The sequence below is a fragment of the Balaenoptera acutorostrata genome, chromosome 9 (genome assembly GCF_949987535.1).
Source record: "Balaenoptera acutorostrata chromosome 9, mBalAcu1.1, whole genome shotgun sequence".
Taxonomy (NCBI): domain Eukaryota; kingdom Metazoa; phylum Chordata; class Mammalia; order Artiodactyla; family Balaenopteridae; genus Balaenoptera; species Balaenoptera acutorostrata.
The window spans coordinates 84,928,427-84,947,227 of record NC_080072.1 but is presented as its reverse complement, the minus strand read 5'-3'; the positions used below and the strand labels follow the sequence as shown (position 1 = coordinate 84,947,227).

Here is an 18,801-nt window from a genome sequence, read left to right as displayed (position 1 = left end):
ATCAACATTTGTATATAAAAAGATAGAGTTTGGCAGAATCACAGCGCAGTGGCAAGAATTTAGGTTTTGAGAACTAGGTGAATTCTAATTCTGCTGCTCATAGTTTTATGGGAATATGTTGTACATTTTTCAGCTATGAAGCAGAACAAAATCATACAAAATAATGACTATCTTCTGTGGTACTTGTGAGGATTAAATTTCATATCATATCTCAGAGCTAGATACTGGCTAGGAATGGTGAAGACTACAAAGATGGCCCAAAAGATGGCTGTCTAGGGTTCCTCAGTGCAAGAAAACTGTGATGTGTCTTATGGAAAAAATACGTGTTAGATAAGCTTTGTTCTGGCTTGAGTTATACTGCTATTGGCCATGAATTCAATGTTAATTTATCGACAATGTCTTAAATAAGATATCTTTAAACAGAAACACACATAAAACAAAGTGTTATGTGTTGATTGGTTGATAAAAATGTTGTGACCTAACCTTGTAATTTCCCCTAGGAGTTAGTGTTCAGTATTCACTCATTCAGTGTTCATGGCAAATTTATAGAATGGAACTACCATGAACAATGAGAACTGGCTATATCTATTTATTAAAAGACCACTGGGTGCCTACTATTATGCTAAGAAAACTGTGAAAGATGAGAAAATTATATGTATTTATATATAAAACAAAGTGCCCAAAGCTTTGACATAGATAAGTCTGGGGTTGGAGATGATCAAATAGTAAACATTGTGGTAGGCTAAAGGCAAGATAGGGAAGGACAAACCACACCAGTGTGTCCAGACAGGAGGACCACAGTGGACACATATTATTACATATTATCACTGAAATGAAAAAAGTCACAAGGAGCTGCAAAACGCTGCCAAGAAGTTTGAAGCCCATTCTAGATACTAAAACTGTAAGGGTAACAAGAACTTGAAGAGACGGTTTACAGAAAAAATACTGAGATAAAAAATGGCTGAGAAAAAGATGTGAGGAAGGAAGAAATACAAATAGAGAAGAGAAGGGCAAGGGAGTCTCTACATACACTGATGACAGAATGAGGGGAATATGCTGTAAAGCAAACTGTCCCAATGAGTTTAGAAGGAAGCTTTATACTTTTTTCCTTGTGTATTAATACTTGATATAATTGAGCTTTGGGGATGATTTTTCTCTGAACCAGCTTGAAGACAAAAAGACTAAAAGACTTCTCAAGTTTCTTTTAATCCTGAAGGTGGTTTACATCTTGAAAATTTTTTGGCTTTTTAATATGCTTTCATATATATTATCTAAGCATGAGAAGTGGTGTTATATAGTGGACAATGCACTTGTCTAAGACTTAGGGAACCCATGACTTGGTCCTGGGCATTCCACAAACCTGGTCCTTGACTCAGGGACAGCCAGTTAACATACCATTTAATATCTTGCATTTATTAATCTGTAAAATCAGAGGGTTGGACTACAGTGCTTGAGCATATTGGATACTCAATAAATGCTTTCTTTTGAAATTCCATGCTTCTATAGAGTAGTGAAATTGTTATGACTAGCCAAATTCCTATATTACAGAGAAGAAATTGACATGGATAGTAGGGAAAGTTTTATAATTAGGAAATGGAAGAACCAACTTGCTCTACCCCTAGATCATAGTTTTCTAGGCTTGAATTTCCAAATTATATTTGAAAACTTTTTACTAGAATACACAGTGAGAGATTAGTTAAAGTTGTTGAAATGATGATTCCTTTTTATGTAAGAATTAAAAACCATGTAGGAGTTGGCGTTTAAGAAACATTATGCCATTATTTACACGATATCTAAGGAAGTCATCAATCTTTTCAGGAGAGAAAAAATGTGCTTATGATCAGAAATTTACCAGCTTCCTTTGTAGATACCAATAACATACTTTTGCAATGTCTGTCACATAAAATTAAACAATCATCTGACATTTTACTGTTAACTTGAAAGAGAAATTTTGCAGAAGCTTATACATTTTACATTTCTACCAATTTCCCAATTTACTTACTCACTGTAAATCACTTTGCAAATATATTTTTATCTGGGTGGAATAGCTACCAGTGGTTGTTCACATTTGAAATATTTAGCTAACAAAATTTTTTTAAAAAGCATACAATTTCTTCATGGAAATTTATATGCAAAGTAATAATAAAATAATATAGCATAACAATAAAATAATATAACATATAGCATAATATAATATATATAATATAATATATAATATAATATAGTAAACTACTTGAACTAATGTCTAACAACTCCTCTCTTAAATATAGAAATTTAGAAATTATTAAGGGCTGTGTGACAAATAGTGACAAAATATTTCTGCCCTATGCCACACTGTGTCTGGCAAAATATTACTAGAAAAACTGCATAATGAGCTTTCTACCTTAAATTTTAAAAAATACTAAAAATTCTAAAAATAGATAAGATAAAAACAAACAAATACCTTTGGAGGTGTCTCAGATCCTGGATATTCTCTCTGATCTAGTTTCTTCCAGCGATCCATTAATTTGGTTACCATAGGTGTATTAAAATCTACTAACTGGAATCCTGTAACATTGGCTCCACCATGTATAAATCTCTCAAGAGAAATATCCTTGAATCCCTATAAAAATCAATATGACAGTTTGTTTAGTTTATTATTATACATTTTGTCTCTTCAATGGTAACATAAATTGGTAACCAATATGATTTCTAATAAAGTGACGGCTAGAAACAGGTGGAAGATCCAATTTAGCTGTTAAATTCTCTCATTCAAAATTTAATACATGACACCACATCAACAAAAGAAAAGGCAAAGATCACATGATCATCTCAATAGATACAGAGAAAGCATTTGACAAAATTCACCATCCACTCATGATAAAAATTCTCACCAAAGTGGGTATAAAGGATACATATATCAACATAATAAAAGCTATTTATGACCAACCCACAGCCAACATAATACTCAATGGTGAAAAGCTGAAAGCCTTCTTGCTAAAATCTGGAGCAAGATAAGGATACCCACTCTCACCACTTCTATTTAACATAGTATTGGAAGTCCTAGCCACAGCGATCAGAGAAGAAAAAGAAATAAAATGTATCCAAATTGGTAGGGAAGAGGTAAAATTGCCATTATATGCAGATGACATGATACTATATACAGAAAATCCTAAAAACTCCACATAAAAACTACTAGAACTGATAAAAGGATTCAGCAAGGTAGAAGGATGCAAGATTAACATACAGAAATCTGTTGCATTTCTTTACACTAACAATACATATCTGAAAGAGAAAGTGTAAAAAATAAACTTTCAAAATCACATCAAAAAAAATTAAAATACCTAGGCATAAACTTGACCTCAGAGGTGAAAGACTTATATCCTAAGAACTATAAAACAATGATAAAGGAAATTGAAGATGATTCAAAGAAATGGAAAGATATCCCATGCCCTTGGGTTGGAAGAATTAACATTGTTAAAATGACCATACTATCTAAAGCATATACAGATTTAATGTGATCCTTATCAAATTACCCATGCCATTTTTCATAGAACTAGAATGAATAATCCTAAAATGTATACGGAACCACAAAAGACCCAGAATTGAAAACCAATCTTGAAGAAAAAGAACAATGGTGGAGGCATAACCCTCCCAGATTTCAGACAGTACTACAAAGCTACAGTAATGAAAACAGCATGGTCTTGGCACAAAAAACAGACATATGGATCAATGGAACATAATAGAGAGCCCAGAAATAAACCCACACACCTACAGTCAGTTAATCTTTGACAAAAGAGGCAAGAATATACAATGGAGAAAAGACAGTCTCTTCAGCAAGTAGTTTTGGAAAAGCTGGACAACTGCATATAAATCAATGAAGTTAGTATATCCCCTCACACCATACACAAAAATAAATTCAGAATGGCTTAAAGACTTAAATATGAGAAATGATCCCATAAAACTCCTAGAAGAGAACATAGGCAAAACAATCTCTGACATAAATTGAACAATGTTTCATAGGTCAGTCTCCCAAGGCAAAGTAAATAAAAGCAAAAATAAACAAATGGACCTAATCAAACTTAAAAGCTTTTGCACAGCAAAGGAAATCTTAAATAAGATGAAAAGACAACCTACAGAATGGGAGACAATATTTGCAGATGATGCAACCAATAAGGACTTAATTTCCAAAATAAACAAACAGCTCATACAGCTTAATAGCAAAAAAACCACAAACAACCCAATCAAAAAGACCTAAACAGACATAATAGACATGTTTCCAGAGAAGACATACAGATGGCCAAAAGGCACATGAAAAAATGCTCAACATTGCTAATTATTAGAGAAATGCAAATCAAAATCACAATGAGGTATCACCTCACACAAATCAGAATGGCCATCTTCAAAAAGTCTACAAATAATAAATGCTGGAAAGGGTGTGGAGAAAAGGGAACCCTCTTACGCTGTTGGTGGGAATGTAAATTGGTGTAGCCACTATGGAGAACAGTATGGAGGTTCCCTAAAAACTAAAAATAGAGTTACCGTATGATCCAGCAATTTTACTCTTGGGCATATATCTAGAGATAATTCTAATTTGAAGACATTTGCACCCCAGCGTTCATAGTAGCACTATTTACAGTAGCCAAGACTGGAAGCAACCTAAGTGTCCATCAACAGATGAATGGATAAAGAAGATGTGGTAAATATACACTATGGAATATTACTGAACCATAAAAAGAATGAATGCATGCAGCAACATGGATAGAACTAGAGATTATCATACTAAGTGAAGTAAGTCAGATGGAGAAGGACAAATATCATATGATATCAGTTATATGTGGAATCTGAAAAAATGCTACAAATGAACTTATTTACAAAACAGACTCAACAGACATAGAAAACAAACTTATGGTTACCAAAGGGGAAGGGGTGTGAGGGATAGATTAAGAGTTTGGGATTAACAGATACACACTATTACATATAAAACAGATAAACAACAAGAGCCTACCATATAACACAGGGAACTCTATTCAATATTTTGTAATAATCTATAATGGAAAAAATCTGAAAAAATATATATACACACACATAAATATATACACATATGTGTGTGTGTATATAACTGAATCACTTTGCTCTACACCTGAAACTAACACATTACAAATCAACTATATTTCAATAAAAAATCTAATACCTGAGAAAAGGATATAAATATTTCTAGTTCAGTTCAACTCAATTTAACAAGTATTTCTGAAATGTCTCTGAGTGCCTTTTATGAAGCATGGAGGAGGATATAGGAGATGAATGAAAGCTTCAAAAAGTCTTCTGTTGAGGGCATAATTGCCCTCTGATGTAGATAAGCAGATATGTGTCTTATGTGACAATGCATCTTATATCAAGATATAATGGTACTCTGAGTCTGTGATGGGTAACATTTTTTAGGGAGGTTCAGTTTAATTACAAGGTGGTTTTAAAGCAGACAGAGATGGTGACTTGAACTAGAGAGGGTGAAAGCTTTGATTACATCAGTCACTACAACCCTCGTAGTCCTGGGAAATGGCAGTGGACAAGAAGAGAGCAAATAGGCCATTCATGTGTGATAGGGAAAAATACGGAGCTCACCAGGTGGAGTGAGGAAGGTGGCAGGAAAGGGTGTCATCTCACTTGGCCCAGAAGTAGTTATCTGAGTTTTAAGAATTCTGGAAAGTTATTTATTTTCTAACTGTATCTTTCTATCATCTATCTATCTATCTATCTCACTATCATCTATCTTCCATATAGTTTATTTTAGACCAGGCCCTCTTTTTTCCATTAAGAATTTAAGGTACATTACAAAAATACACACCCAATTTTGTAAACAAATAAACAATTATAGGAAGAAGGCAAAAAGTGTATTACAGAAGTGAATTCATAAAACCAAATATATTAGCTCTGAGAAAAGTAAACCACACACACACACACACACACACACACACACACACACACACACACGAGTTTGAAGGATCTGTGCTTTCTTTCTTTTCTGTTCCCTCTTAGTATTTAGGAAACTTTCTTTTGAAAATGTGAATTTGATTCAGTCATGTTGAGAAGACTAAGGGAAAGTGTTTTATCTATGTATCTATGTATCTATCTATCTATCTATCTATCTATGTATCTATCTATCTGTCTATTTATTTGTTTATTTATTGGTCAAAGTAAAATATGCAGCAGTGACCCTACAGTATAGTAAGATTCAGGGAGAAGAGGAAGACCTAGTATTACTTATCCTCCTGCATATGTCTCAGCCATGATTTTGGAAACTTCTCTGTGTTTTATTTTAATAACAAAGGAGACTGTCTTACTAGCCAATATATGCACGTTACTTTCTGGCTATCCAAAAAGAAACAGACCAGTCTATTGGCAACTAAGGAAGGTTGCTATTGAAAGACCCAGGAGTGTGTATTCATAGTTAATATTGTTGCTGGGCTTATTAGGTACCAGGCACTGTGCTAAGCACATTCCACAGATCATCAATCTAGTTTAGTTCTCATAACAAACTTATGAGATAGATCTTATTATTAGCCTTATCTTAGAAATAAGGAAACTGAGAATCAGTGGAGGTCTATTCAAGATCTCTCAGCAAATACATATTAGAACCAAAAGACTCTTAAGTTTGTCTTTTTAAACCCATGCTCTTGTGTATTCTTACACAAATATGTGTTTTCAATTTTGGTATTTATCATAATATCCATAGGAGAGGCAGGGAGATACTGTAGAAGAAAACCCAGGCTTTGAATCCCAATTCCGTAACTTTCTAACCTTAGGTTTCCTAAATGCAAAATAAGAATGATAATGCTAAAGCAGCTAGCATCTGGTTTAAATTCAGTAAATAATATATATTATTAATTCATTCATTCAACAAATATTTATTACATGCTTATTATATGCTAGCTAATTTGACAGTTCATCACTAATATTCTCATTTCACTGGGAAAGAAACTAGACACCAGAAATCAAATCCATGTTTTTGAAATTGGAAAAACACTGTCTATCAATCTCTAGCTAGTAAAATGTCAGTTGAACATTTGTTTGTTTCTATGAGAAGATAAGGCAGACCCAGAGGCAGGAAAATAAATTCAATTTTCTAAAAGACCCAGTGATTCAACTATTGCATTAGCTTCTAATTGATGACATTTTATTTTATTTTAGCAGTGGCTGAAATAAAAGGCCTGCCAAGTTTTCTTTGATAGAGTTATCCCACAGCTGCAATACTCACAGGCAAAACTGCAGGCTTCAGAAAAATCATCTGATGTAAAGTCTAACTGATAAATAACAGTTCACATTTCTCTGATTCCATTCTGCTGCTATGCTGAAGGTAAAGGTGAAAATATTACCACATCTGATTATAAGCTCCTTTTAGTTATGATCTGAAAGAATGGTGGGTGGCTCAGTTAATTTTAGCTATGTCTGTTTGAGTACAGGCAATATTTTTTCCTTCATATATTTAAAAATAATTTTATATAGCAAATTGATAGGATCTAGATTGTGAAGCAGTTTTCTTGGAAACGGTTACTTTGGTGACTATTTAGATTTCAGTTTTTACCCAGAGAATATTTTGGAACTGAAAGTTCTGAGAAACACTGTAATAAAATTGTAACTCTACAATCCTGGGGCAGTGAGGGGAGGTGGTCAGTGGTTAAGTAACTAAGTAAATAATGTCCCAAAGGCAGAGGGGAAACCAAGGTAGAGGCCTTCTGCTTGTTGAAATGGGCTATTCAACAATGCTTGCATTTCACAATGGTTAGTGACATCCTAAGAAAATATTAATTTCCAACTTGGTTTTCCTTTTAATTTTCATTTAGAGTTCATACATCCTCTGGGAATAAGGGGGAAAGTGAAATTAATAAATTATAGAACTTCAGATATCCTGATGATTACTGATGTAAATTTATATACATCCATCACATCATAGGTGTTTAATAAATACTTACTTTATGTTTTTTCTAATTAAGATAACATTTCTGCTGTTTTGCATTTCAGGTTCACAGGTTGACTAAATCATACTGAGACCGCTCGGGTGCAGTTAAAAACAAGGAACCTTAAATAGAATGGGAGAGATTCTGTCTTAACACCTTTTAAAAATTAGGTTAAAAATTTACTTAAAGTATGTGGTTTTGATGATCATGTAGATAGATGGTGGAGTCAGACATGCTCAATGCAGAAAAGTTGAAAAATATAGGAAGCACCAAGAAAAAAGTAAAATAATGTCTCCAAATTAATGGAATCTTTAACTGGGGTCATTGCACTTGAGTAAAAACTTGCTAGACTCCAAATTTCAAAAATTGAGTTTTAGTTTCCATTCTTACTAACCAGACACCTAAATGTGGACAAGTCACTTTCCTCTCTGTATATTAATTTCCTTACTTTCTAAATGAAGCATGAATGGTGTGTGCATGTGTGTGTCTGTGTGTGATGGTGTGGAATAGGTAAGGAATAGATTCTGTTAATTTTTAATGATATAACCTGAACATTCTATAATTTTATACTACTTCATGACAGAGCCAGGTGTTTTCCTAGATGTGATAGTAACTTTTAAATGATAGTAAGATTTTAAGAATGTGCCTTGAAGGAAATTTCCTTGGAACAAACGTCAACAGTTCCTTATTGCTACTGTTGGCCATATTTAAATCATCTGACTGCTGGAAGAGAGATGAAGAATGCTCTGAATATAAATACAGAGATTGTTTGTAAGGCCAAATTTCCCCTTAAGGGTGGTATAGGAAATGCTTAAATGAATGGTCGCTTTGTGGCTATATAACTTATTTACTAATCTTGAGTTTATTTATTTATTTGAATTTATTTATTCTTCGCAACTAGATAGCACAGAGCTTCAATCTTGATTTTGAGACTTAGGATGTGTGTGATCTTGGGTAAATTATACTGAACCCCATTTTCTGATCTATGTTTATCTATTTTGAGGATTAATTAGAAAAATTATAGTAACAAAATAAATACAGTGACATAAGCTGGGTGCTGGAGGATAAAAAGCCATTCAACACATAAAGAGTAAGGATAATGGCCCTTTTTATAAGGTCAAAAAAGACATTGTTCCTGCCCTTAATGATCTTGTGAGGTGCTAATGTCTCATTTGCCACTAGGCTACAGGAAGTTGGACAATACCTGGCACAGAGGAAGTATAAAATAATGATTTCATAAAGGAAAACAATGAATGCATTCTGTACTATTAGTGTACAGGGTGATTTTCGAACCCAGAAGAGTGGCTATCTGATTAGGTATATAAGGACAGCTTTCTAAAAGAAGTAACTGTTAATTAAGATTGGGTGGGGTAAGTGCCTCCTGGTGTAGAAAACAGCATAAGCTAAAGCTGCAAACATAAAAGCAACATTAGGTCTGGGAATTAATTTGGTTTTAGGAAGGGACACATATAGGGTGGAGTGGGAGAGAGGCTCTTGAGTTAAACAGGTATAAATCTTAAAGAGCTTTGTACATTAATGTAAGTAGTGTAATACTTTATCCTAAAGGATTTTAGTAGTGTGGTACTTAGATTTAGAATGCTTACTCTGATAGGAGATGGTAACAATGGGTGCAATTGCAGTATGTCATTTTGAGAGAAATGCAAGAAGTCAGTGGCAGGATGAGATGGAAGCAGGTAGAGTTTGAAAGACCAAGCGGTCTTTCCCTTTTTTGAAGGGCATGAATTCTTTTACTGAATTTGCAGCCTGGAGCCAATGAAAATAATTTAAGCAGGGGAATGAAATAATCATACCTGCCTTTGAAAAATAACAGGGAGCAAAGTGAACAAATAACTGGAAAAGAGAAAGTCCAAGGGCAAAGTAGGCAAGTAATTTTCTTATTTAAATCTCTGTAAAACAGACTACATTGAACCACCAGATAGACAGTTTTCCTGTATCTAAGTTTCTTTGAAATTTCTAGAACAGAGCTTAATTGACTGAGATACCATATGCTTTCACCAGTACCTCTAGATGCATAAATAAAACATACATATACCCACATATTTTGGGCACCCTAGCCCTGGGGTCCAACACTGGGAAGATGAATCCCCTTAGCTGATTTGGAAACCAGTGGCACTAACAGCAGGGCTGTAAGAAACATAGACTGCTCATGAAGAACACAAACACACTTGCTTACTTGTGGGAACAAGGAAGAAGAAGCAAATTGAAATAGCCTGGGACTCTGGTCAGTTACCCATGACTGCCCCAGCATGTGCCCTGGCCTACAATGAACACTTCCTCCAGCCCCTCTTGCTCCAGCCGCTCCCAACTAGGGCAAAGACTACCATAGCTGAGGAGAGTGCACAATTGGTGGGGATGGAGCTGGCATGGCATCTGAAAGGGGCAAGGGTGGCCATTACTGGTGTTTGTGAAGGTGGCAGATCAGGAGCAATATGGAACTCTGACTGGTGTGCCAAGACTGTCCCAACACATGTGCCAGCCCCCACCTGGTACCTATTCTGGTCCCTCTTCTCTGGCACTGCTCCCCTCTGGGGCAAAGGTGCCATTACTGGGAGTGGGGAGAGCACACACTTAGAGGAAACGGAACCAGCTCTGACCCGAACCTTGGGGTATCTGCTCCAGCAACTTGGGACCCAACACCACCCATGATAGGGCAGTGATAACCACTAAGCATCAGAGAAGCTCCAGATCACACTTGGCTCTGGATGAAGTCTCTCCATCATCAGCACCATCTCCTGTCAAAGTGATAGCTGCCAGTACATTCTGGCATGGGAAAAACATGAAACATGATCACTTCAGATCCAGACCTCCCACGAGAGCCACTGGGCACATGTAGACTGCACTGAGATGTTCCCACACAAGGACACCCCTTGAAAACCAGGATAGGTAACTGTGTCACCCAGTTTTATAGAGAAAGGGAAAATTAAGCAAGATGAGAAGAAAGAGGAATTTGTTCCAAATGGAACAATAAGAAAAAACCCTGAAAAAACAACTAATAGAACAGAGATAATTTACCAGATAAAGAGTTCACAGCATTAGTAATAAAAATGCTAATGGAACATGGGAAAAGAATAGATGAACACAATGAGAATTTAATCAAAGAACTAAAAAATATAAAAAGAACCATTCAGAGCTGAAGAATGCAATAACTGAAATGAAATATAGAAGGAATAACAGCAGATTAGGTGATGCAGAAGAACACATAAGTGATCTGGAAGATAGAATAATGGAAATCACCCAATCAGAACAGCAAACAAATTTTTAAAAATGAGGATATTTTAGGTACCTCTTGGACAACATCAAATGTACTAATATTGGCATTATAGGGGTCCCAGAAGGAGAAGAGAGAGAGAAAATGATTGCAAATATATTTTATAATATTGTGGCTGAAAACTTCCTGAATCTGAAGAAGGAAACAGATATCCAGGTACAGGAAGCATAGAGAGTCATAAACAAGATGAACCACACAAGGACATATTATAATTAAAATGGCAAAATCTAGAGATAAAGAGAGAACTTTAAAGGTATCAAGAGAAAAACAAAGAGTCACATAAAAGGGAACCCCCAAAAGGCTATCAGCTGATTTTTCTGCAGAAACTTTGCAGTCAGGAAGGCAGCATCATGATATATTTAAAGTGCTAAATAGGGACCAACCTACAGCCTATGATACTCGAACTGGCAAGATTATCATTCAGAATTAAAGGAGAGCTAAAGAAGTTATCAGACAAGCAAGAACTAAAAGAGTTCATCAATACTAAATCAATCTTACAGGAAGTGTTAAAGGGGCACATCTAAGTGGAAAAGAAAAGGCTACAACAAGAAGAACTTATAGGAAAAAACATCCCACTAGTAAAGAAAAATATATAGTAAATGCTGTGGATTAACCACTTAAATAAGCTAGTGTAATGGTTAAAAGAAGAAAAAAAGGAAAATCAACTATAACTACAACAAATAGTGAAGAAATAGATATGAAGATGTCAAATATGACATCCAAAACACAAAATGTGGGGGAGGGAAGTAAAAAAGTAGATGGTTTATAATGTGTTTGAACATAAGTGACTATCAGTTCAAAACAAGTAGATATAGTTAGAGGTCAGCATTTATGAACTTGATGGTAACCAAAAATCAAAAATCTACAATAGATACATAAAAGCTAGAGAGAACCAAACACTAGCATACCACAAAAGAAAATCATCAAACCACAAGGGAAGAAACTAAAAGAAAAGAACAGAGAACTACAAAACAAGCAGAAAACAAGTAACAAAATGGCAATAAGTACATACCTATCAATACTCACTTTGAATGTCAATGGACAAACTACTACAATCAAAAGACTTAAGATGGCTGATAAAAGAACAAGACCCATCTATATGCTGCCTATAAGAGACACACTTCAGATCTAAAGACACACAGACTGAAAGTGAGGGGATGGAAAATATACTCATGAAATGACAAATAAAGCTGGGGTAGCAATATTCATATTAGACAAATCAGAGTTTCCAAAAAAGTCTATACCAAAAGACAAAGAAGGGTATTATATAATGATACAGGGATTGATACAAGAAGAGGATATAGCAGTCATTAACATACACACACCTAAAATAGAAGCACCTAAATATATAAAGCAACTACTAACAGACATAAAGGAAGAAATCAACAATAATACAAAAACAGTAGGGAACTTTAACACCCAACTTACATCAATAGACAGGTCATCCAGACAGAAAATCACTACTGCAACAGAGGTTGTAAAATAAACAATAGACCAGTTGGACTTAATCGATATCAACAGGACATTCCATACCAAAACAGAAGAATACACATTCTTCTCAAGTGTACACGGAATGTTCTACAGAATAGATGACATGCTAGGCCACAAAACAAGCCTCAACAAATTTAAAAGAATAGAAATTGTATCAAGCATTTTTTCTGAACATAACAGTATGAAACTAGAAATCAATTACAGGAAGAAAAATGGAAAAGACACAAACAAATGTTGAATAAATAATATGTTACTAAAAACAAATGGGTCAATGAAGAATTCAAAGAGGAAACCAGAAAATACCTTGAGACAAATGAAAGTAAAAATACAAATTTCCAAAAACAATGGGATGCAGTGAAAGCAGTTCTAAGAGGGAAGTTTTTTTTAATTGTTAATTTTTTTTAATTTTTATTTTTCAAAAATTTTTATTTTTTTAAATTTTAACTAAAAAATTATTTTTATTTTTATTTTTTAAAAAGTTTACTGGAGTATAGTTGATTTACAATGTTGTGTTAGTTTCAGGTGTACAGTAAAGTAAATCTGTTATAACATTCACATATCCACTCTGTTGTAGAATCTTTTCCCATATAGTCTATTACACGGTATTGAGTAGAGTTCCCTGTGCTATACAGTAGGTCCTTATTAGTCATCTATTTTATATATAGTAGTGTGTATGTGTCAATCCCAATCTTCCAATTTATCCTGCCCCCCTTTACCCCCTGGTAAAAATCAGTTTATTTTCTATATCTGTAACTCTATTTCTGTTTTGTAGATAAGTTCATTTATAGCCTTTTTTAAGATTCCACATATAAGTGATATCATATGCTATTAGTCTTTCTCTGCCTGACTTATTTCACTCAAAATGACAAGCTCTAGGTCCATCCACATGCTACAAATGGCATTATTTTGTTCTTTTTTATAGCTGAGTAATATTCCACTGTACATATGTACCACATCATCTTAATCCATTCCTCTGTTGGTGGACATTTAGGTTGCTTCTATGTCTTGGCTATTGTAAATAGCACTGCAATGAACACTGGGGTGCATTTAACTTTTTGAATTATTGTTTTCTCTGGATATAGGCCAAGGAGTGGGATTGCTGGATCATATGGTAGCTCTGTTTTTAGTTTCTTAAGGAACCTCCATACTGTTTCCATAGTGGCTGTACCGGTTTACATTCCCACCAATGGCGTAAGAGGGTTCCCTTTTCTCCACACCCTCTCCACGTTTATTGTTTGTAGATTTTTTTGATGATGGCCATTCTGACTGGTGTGAGGTGATACCTCACTGTGATTTTGATTTGCCCTTCTCTAATAATTAATGATACTGAGCATCTTTTCATGTGCTTTTTAACCATCTGTATGTCTTCTTTGGGGAAGAATGTCTATTCAGAAATAGACATTTCTAAATGTTTATTTAGATCTTCCAACCATTTTTTGATTGGGTTGTTGGTCTTTTTGATATTGAGCTATATGAGCTGTTTGTATATTTTGGAGATTAATCCCTTGTTGGGTGCTTCGTTTACAAATATTTTCTCCAATTCTGAGGGTTGTCTTTCATTTTGTTTATGGTTTCTTTGCTGTGTAAAACTTTTAAGTTTAATTAGGTCCCATATGTTTATTTTGTTTTTGTTTTCATTACTATAGGAGGTGGATCAAAAAAAAAAAATCTCCCTGCGATTTATTGCAAAGAGTGTTCTGCCTATGTTTTCCTCTAAGAGTTTTATAGTATCTCGCATAACATATATGTCTTTAATCCATTTTGAGTTGATTTTTTTTTGTATGGTGTTAAGGTGTGTTCTAATTTCATTCTTTTACAGGTGGCTGTCCAGTTTTCCCAGCACCACTTATTGAAGAGGCTGTCTTTTCTTCACTGTATATTCTTGCCTCTTTTGTCATAGATTAGGTGACCATAAGTGTGTGGGTTTATCTCTGGACTTTCTATCCTGTCCCATTGATCTATATTTCTGTTTTTGTGCCAGTACCATACTGTCTTGATCACTCTGGTTTGTAGTACAGTCTGAAGTCAGGGAGCCAGATTCCTTCAGCTCTGTTTTTGTTTCTCAAGATGGCTTTGGCTATTCCAGGTCTTTCATGTTTCCATACAGATTGTAAAATTTTTTTGTTCTAGTTCTGTGAAAAATGCCATTGGTAATTTGATAGGGATTGCATTGAGTCTGTAGATTGCTTTGGGTAGTATAGTCATTTTGAAAATGTTGATTCTTCCATTCAAGAACATGGTATATCTCTCAATCTGTTTGTTCCATCTCTTATTTCTTTCATCAGTATCTTATAGTTTTCTGAGTACAGGTCTTTTGCCTCCTTAGGTAGGTTTATTCCTAGGTATTTTATTCTTTTTTATGCTATGGTAAATGGGGTTGTTTCCTTACTTTCTATTTCTGAACTTTTGTTGCTAGTGTATAGGGATGCAAGAGATATCTGTGCATTAATTTTGTATCCTGCAACTTTACCAAATTCATTGATGAGCTTTAGTAGTTTTCTAGTTGCATCTTTAAGTGTTTCTATTAATAGTATCATGTTTTCTGCAATCAATGACAGTTTTACTATTTCTTTTCCAATTTGAATGCTTTTTATTTCTTTTCTTCTCTTATTGCTATGGCTAGGACTTCCAAAAATATATTGAATAAAAGTGGCGAGAGTGGACATCCTTGTCTTGTTCCTGATCTTAGAGGAAATGCTTTCAGTGTTTCACCATTGAGAATGATGTTTGCTGTGGGTTTGTCATATATGGTCATCTCTGCCTACTTTTTGGAGAATGTTTATCATAAATGGGTTTTGAATTTTGTTGAAAGCTTTTTCTGTATCTATTGAGATGATCATATGGTTTTTGTTCTTCAATTTGTTGATGTGGTGTTTCACATTGATTGATTTGTGGATATTGAAAAATCCTTGTATCCCTGAGATAGATCCCACTTGATCATGGTGTATGATCTTTTTGATGTGTTGCTGGATTCTGTTTGTTAGAATTTTGTTGAGGATTTTTGTATCTATGTTCATCAGTGATATTGGCCTGTAGTATTCCTTCTTTGTGACCTCTTTGTCTGATTTTGGTATCAGGGTGATGGTGACCTCGTAGAATGAGTTTGGGAGTGTTCCTCCCTCTGCAATATTTTGGAAGAGTTTGAGAAGGATAGGTGTTAGCTGCTCTCTAAATGTTTGATAGTATTCATCCTGGGATTTTGCTTGTTGGAAGATTTTTAATCACAGTCTCAATTTCAGTGCTCGTGATTGGTCTGGTTATATTTTCTATTTCTTCCTGTTTCAGTCTTGGAAGGTTGTGCTTTTCTAAGAATTTGTCCATTTCTTCCAGGTTGTCCATTTTATTGGCATATAGTTGCTTGTAGTAATCTCTCATGATCCTTTATATTTCTGCAGTGTCAGTTGTTACTTCTCTTTTTTCATTTCTAATTCTATTGATTTGAGTCTTCTCTCTTTTTCCTTGATTAGTCTGGCTAATGGTTTATCAATTTTGATTATCTTCTCAAAGAACCAGCTTTTAGTTTTATTGATCTTTGTTATTGTTTCCTTCATTTCTTTTCATTTATTTCTGATCTCATCTTTATGATTGCTATCCTTCTGCGAACTTTGGGTTTTTTGTTGTTGTTGTTCTTCTTCTTTCTCTAATTGCTTTACGTGTAAAGTTAGGTTGTTTATTTGAGATGTTTCTTGTTTTCTGAGGTAGGATTATATTGCTATAAAATTCCCTCTTAGAACTGCTTTTGCTGCATCCTATAGGTTTTGGGTCGTTGTTTTTTCATTTTTATTTGTTTCTAGGTATTTTTGATTTCCTCTTTGATTTCTTAGTGATCTCTTGGTTATTTAGTAGTGTATTGTTTAGTCTCCTTGTGTTTGTATTTTTTACAGATTTTTTCCTGTAATTGATATCTAGTCTCATAGCATTGTATCAGGAAAGATACTTGGTATGATTTCAATTTTCTTAAATTTACCAAGGCTTGATTTGTGACCCAAGATATGATCTATCCTGGAGAATGTTCCATGAGCACTTGAGAAAAATGTGTATTCTGTTTTTTGTAGATGGAATGTCTTATAAATATCAATTAAGTCCATCTTGTTTAATGTGTCATTTAAAGCATGTGTTTCCTTATCTATTTTCAATTTGGATGATCTGTCCATTGGTGAAAGTGGGGTGTTAAAGTCCCCTACTCTGATTAAGTTGCCATTGATTTCCCCTTTTATGGCTCTTAGCATTTGCCTTATGTATTGAGGTGCTCCTATATTGGGTGCATAAATATTTACAATTGTTATATCTTCTTCTTGGATTGATCCCTTGATCATTATGTAGTGTCCTTCATTGTCTCTTGTAATAGTCTTTATTTTAAAGTCTATTTTGTCTGATATGAGAATTGCTCCTCCAGCTTTCTTTTGATTTCCATTTGCATGGAATATATTTTTCCAACCCCTCACTTTCAGTCTGTATGTGTCCCTAGGTATGAAGTGGGTCTCTTGTAGACAGCATATATACGGGTCTTGTTTTTGTATCCATTCAGCCAGTCTATGTCTTTTCATTGGACCATTTAATCCTTTTACATTTAAGGTAGTTATCGATATGTATGTTCCTATTACCATTTTCTTAATTGTTTTGGGTTTGTTATTGTAGGTCTTTTCCTTCTTTTGTGTTTCCTGCCTAGAGAAGTTCCTTTAGCATTTGTTGTAAAGCTGGTTTGGTGGTGCTGAATTCTCTTCACTTTTGCTTGTCTGTAAAGTTTTAAATTTCTCTGTCCAATCTGAATGAGATCCTTGCTGGGTAGAGTGATCGTGGTTGTAGGTTTTTCCCTTTCATCACTTTAAGTATGTCCTGCCACTTCCTTCTGGCTTGCAGAGTTTCTGCTGAAAGATCAGCTCTTAACCTTATGGGGATTCCCTTTTATGTTATTTGTTTTATTTCCTTGCTGCTTTTAATATTTTTTCTCTGTATTTAATTTTTGATAGTTTGATTAATATGTGTCTTGACGTGTTTCTCCTTGGATTTATCCTGTATGGGATTCTCTGTGCTTCCTGGACTTGATTAACTATTTCCTTTCCCATATTAGGGAAGTTTTCAACTATAATCTCTTCATATATTTTCTCAGTCCCTTTCTTTTTCCCTTGTTCTTCTGGGACCCCTATAATTTTAATGTTGGTGCTTTCAATGTTGTCCCAGAGGTCTCTGAGACTGTCCTCAGTTCTTTTCATTCTTTTTTCTTCATTCTGCTCTGCAGTAGTTATTTCCACTATTTTATCTTCCAGATCCCTTATCCGTTCTTCTGTCTCAGTTATTCTGCTATTGATTTCTTCTAGATAATTTTAATTTCATTTATTGTGTCATTCATCATTGTTTGTTTGCTCTTTAGTTTTTCTAGGTCCTTGTTACACATTTCTTGTATGTTCTCCATTCTATTTCCAAGATTTTGGATCATCTATACTGTCATTACTCTGAAGTCTTTTTCAGGTAGACTGCCTATTTCCTCTTCATTTGTATGGTCTGGTGGGCTTTTCCTTACTCCTTCATCTGCTGTGTGTTTCTCTGTCTTCTCATTTTGGTTAACTTACTGTGTTTGGGGTCTCCTTTTCACAGTCTGCAGGTTTGTAATTCTCATTGTTTTTGGTGTCTGCCTCCAGTGGCTAATGTTGGTTCAGTGGCTTCCTGCTGGAGGGGACTGGTGCCTGTTTTCTGGTGGATGAGACTGGATCTTGTCTTTCTAGTGGACAGGACCATGTCCAGTCATGTGTTTTGGTGTGTCTGTGACCTTATTATGATTTTCGGCAGCCTCTTTGCTAATGGGTGTGGGTGTGTTCTTCTCTTGCTAGTTGTGTGGCATGGGGTCTCCAACACTGTAGCTTGCTGTTCCTTGAGTGGAGCTGGGTCTAGCCTTGAGATAGAGATCTCTGGGAGAGCTTTCTCCATTTGCTATTATGTGGAGCTGGGATGTCTCTGGTGGACAAATGTCCTGAATGTGGCTCTCCCACCTCAGTGGCACAGACCTGACACCCAGCTGGAGCACCAAGACCCTGTCAGCCACATGGCTCAGAACAAAAAGGAGGAAAAAAAGAAAGAAGGAAAAAAATA

The 18,801-nt window shown here is 34.9% G+C and overlaps 1 protein-coding gene across 11 annotated transcripts in view; it reads right to left on the bottom strand.

Moving 5' to 3' along the window:
* GRIA4 (glutamate ionotropic receptor AMPA type subunit 4) overlaps positions 1 to 18,801 on the bottom strand; it is a 532,571-nt gene that overhangs the window by 91,332 nt on the left and 422,438 nt on the right. For all 11 annotated transcript variants that reach the window (XR_009009288.1, XM_057553228.1, XM_057553227.1 and 8 more), the window contains exon 7: positions 2,444 to 2,602. Coding sequence is in view for 10 of the 11 variants with exons in the window: in XM_057553228.1 (XP_057409211.1) it covers positions 2,444 to 2,602 (159 nt within the window). In the remaining variant the exon portion in view is untranslated. The remainder of the gene's footprint in view (positions 1 to 2,443; positions 2,603 to 18,801) is intronic.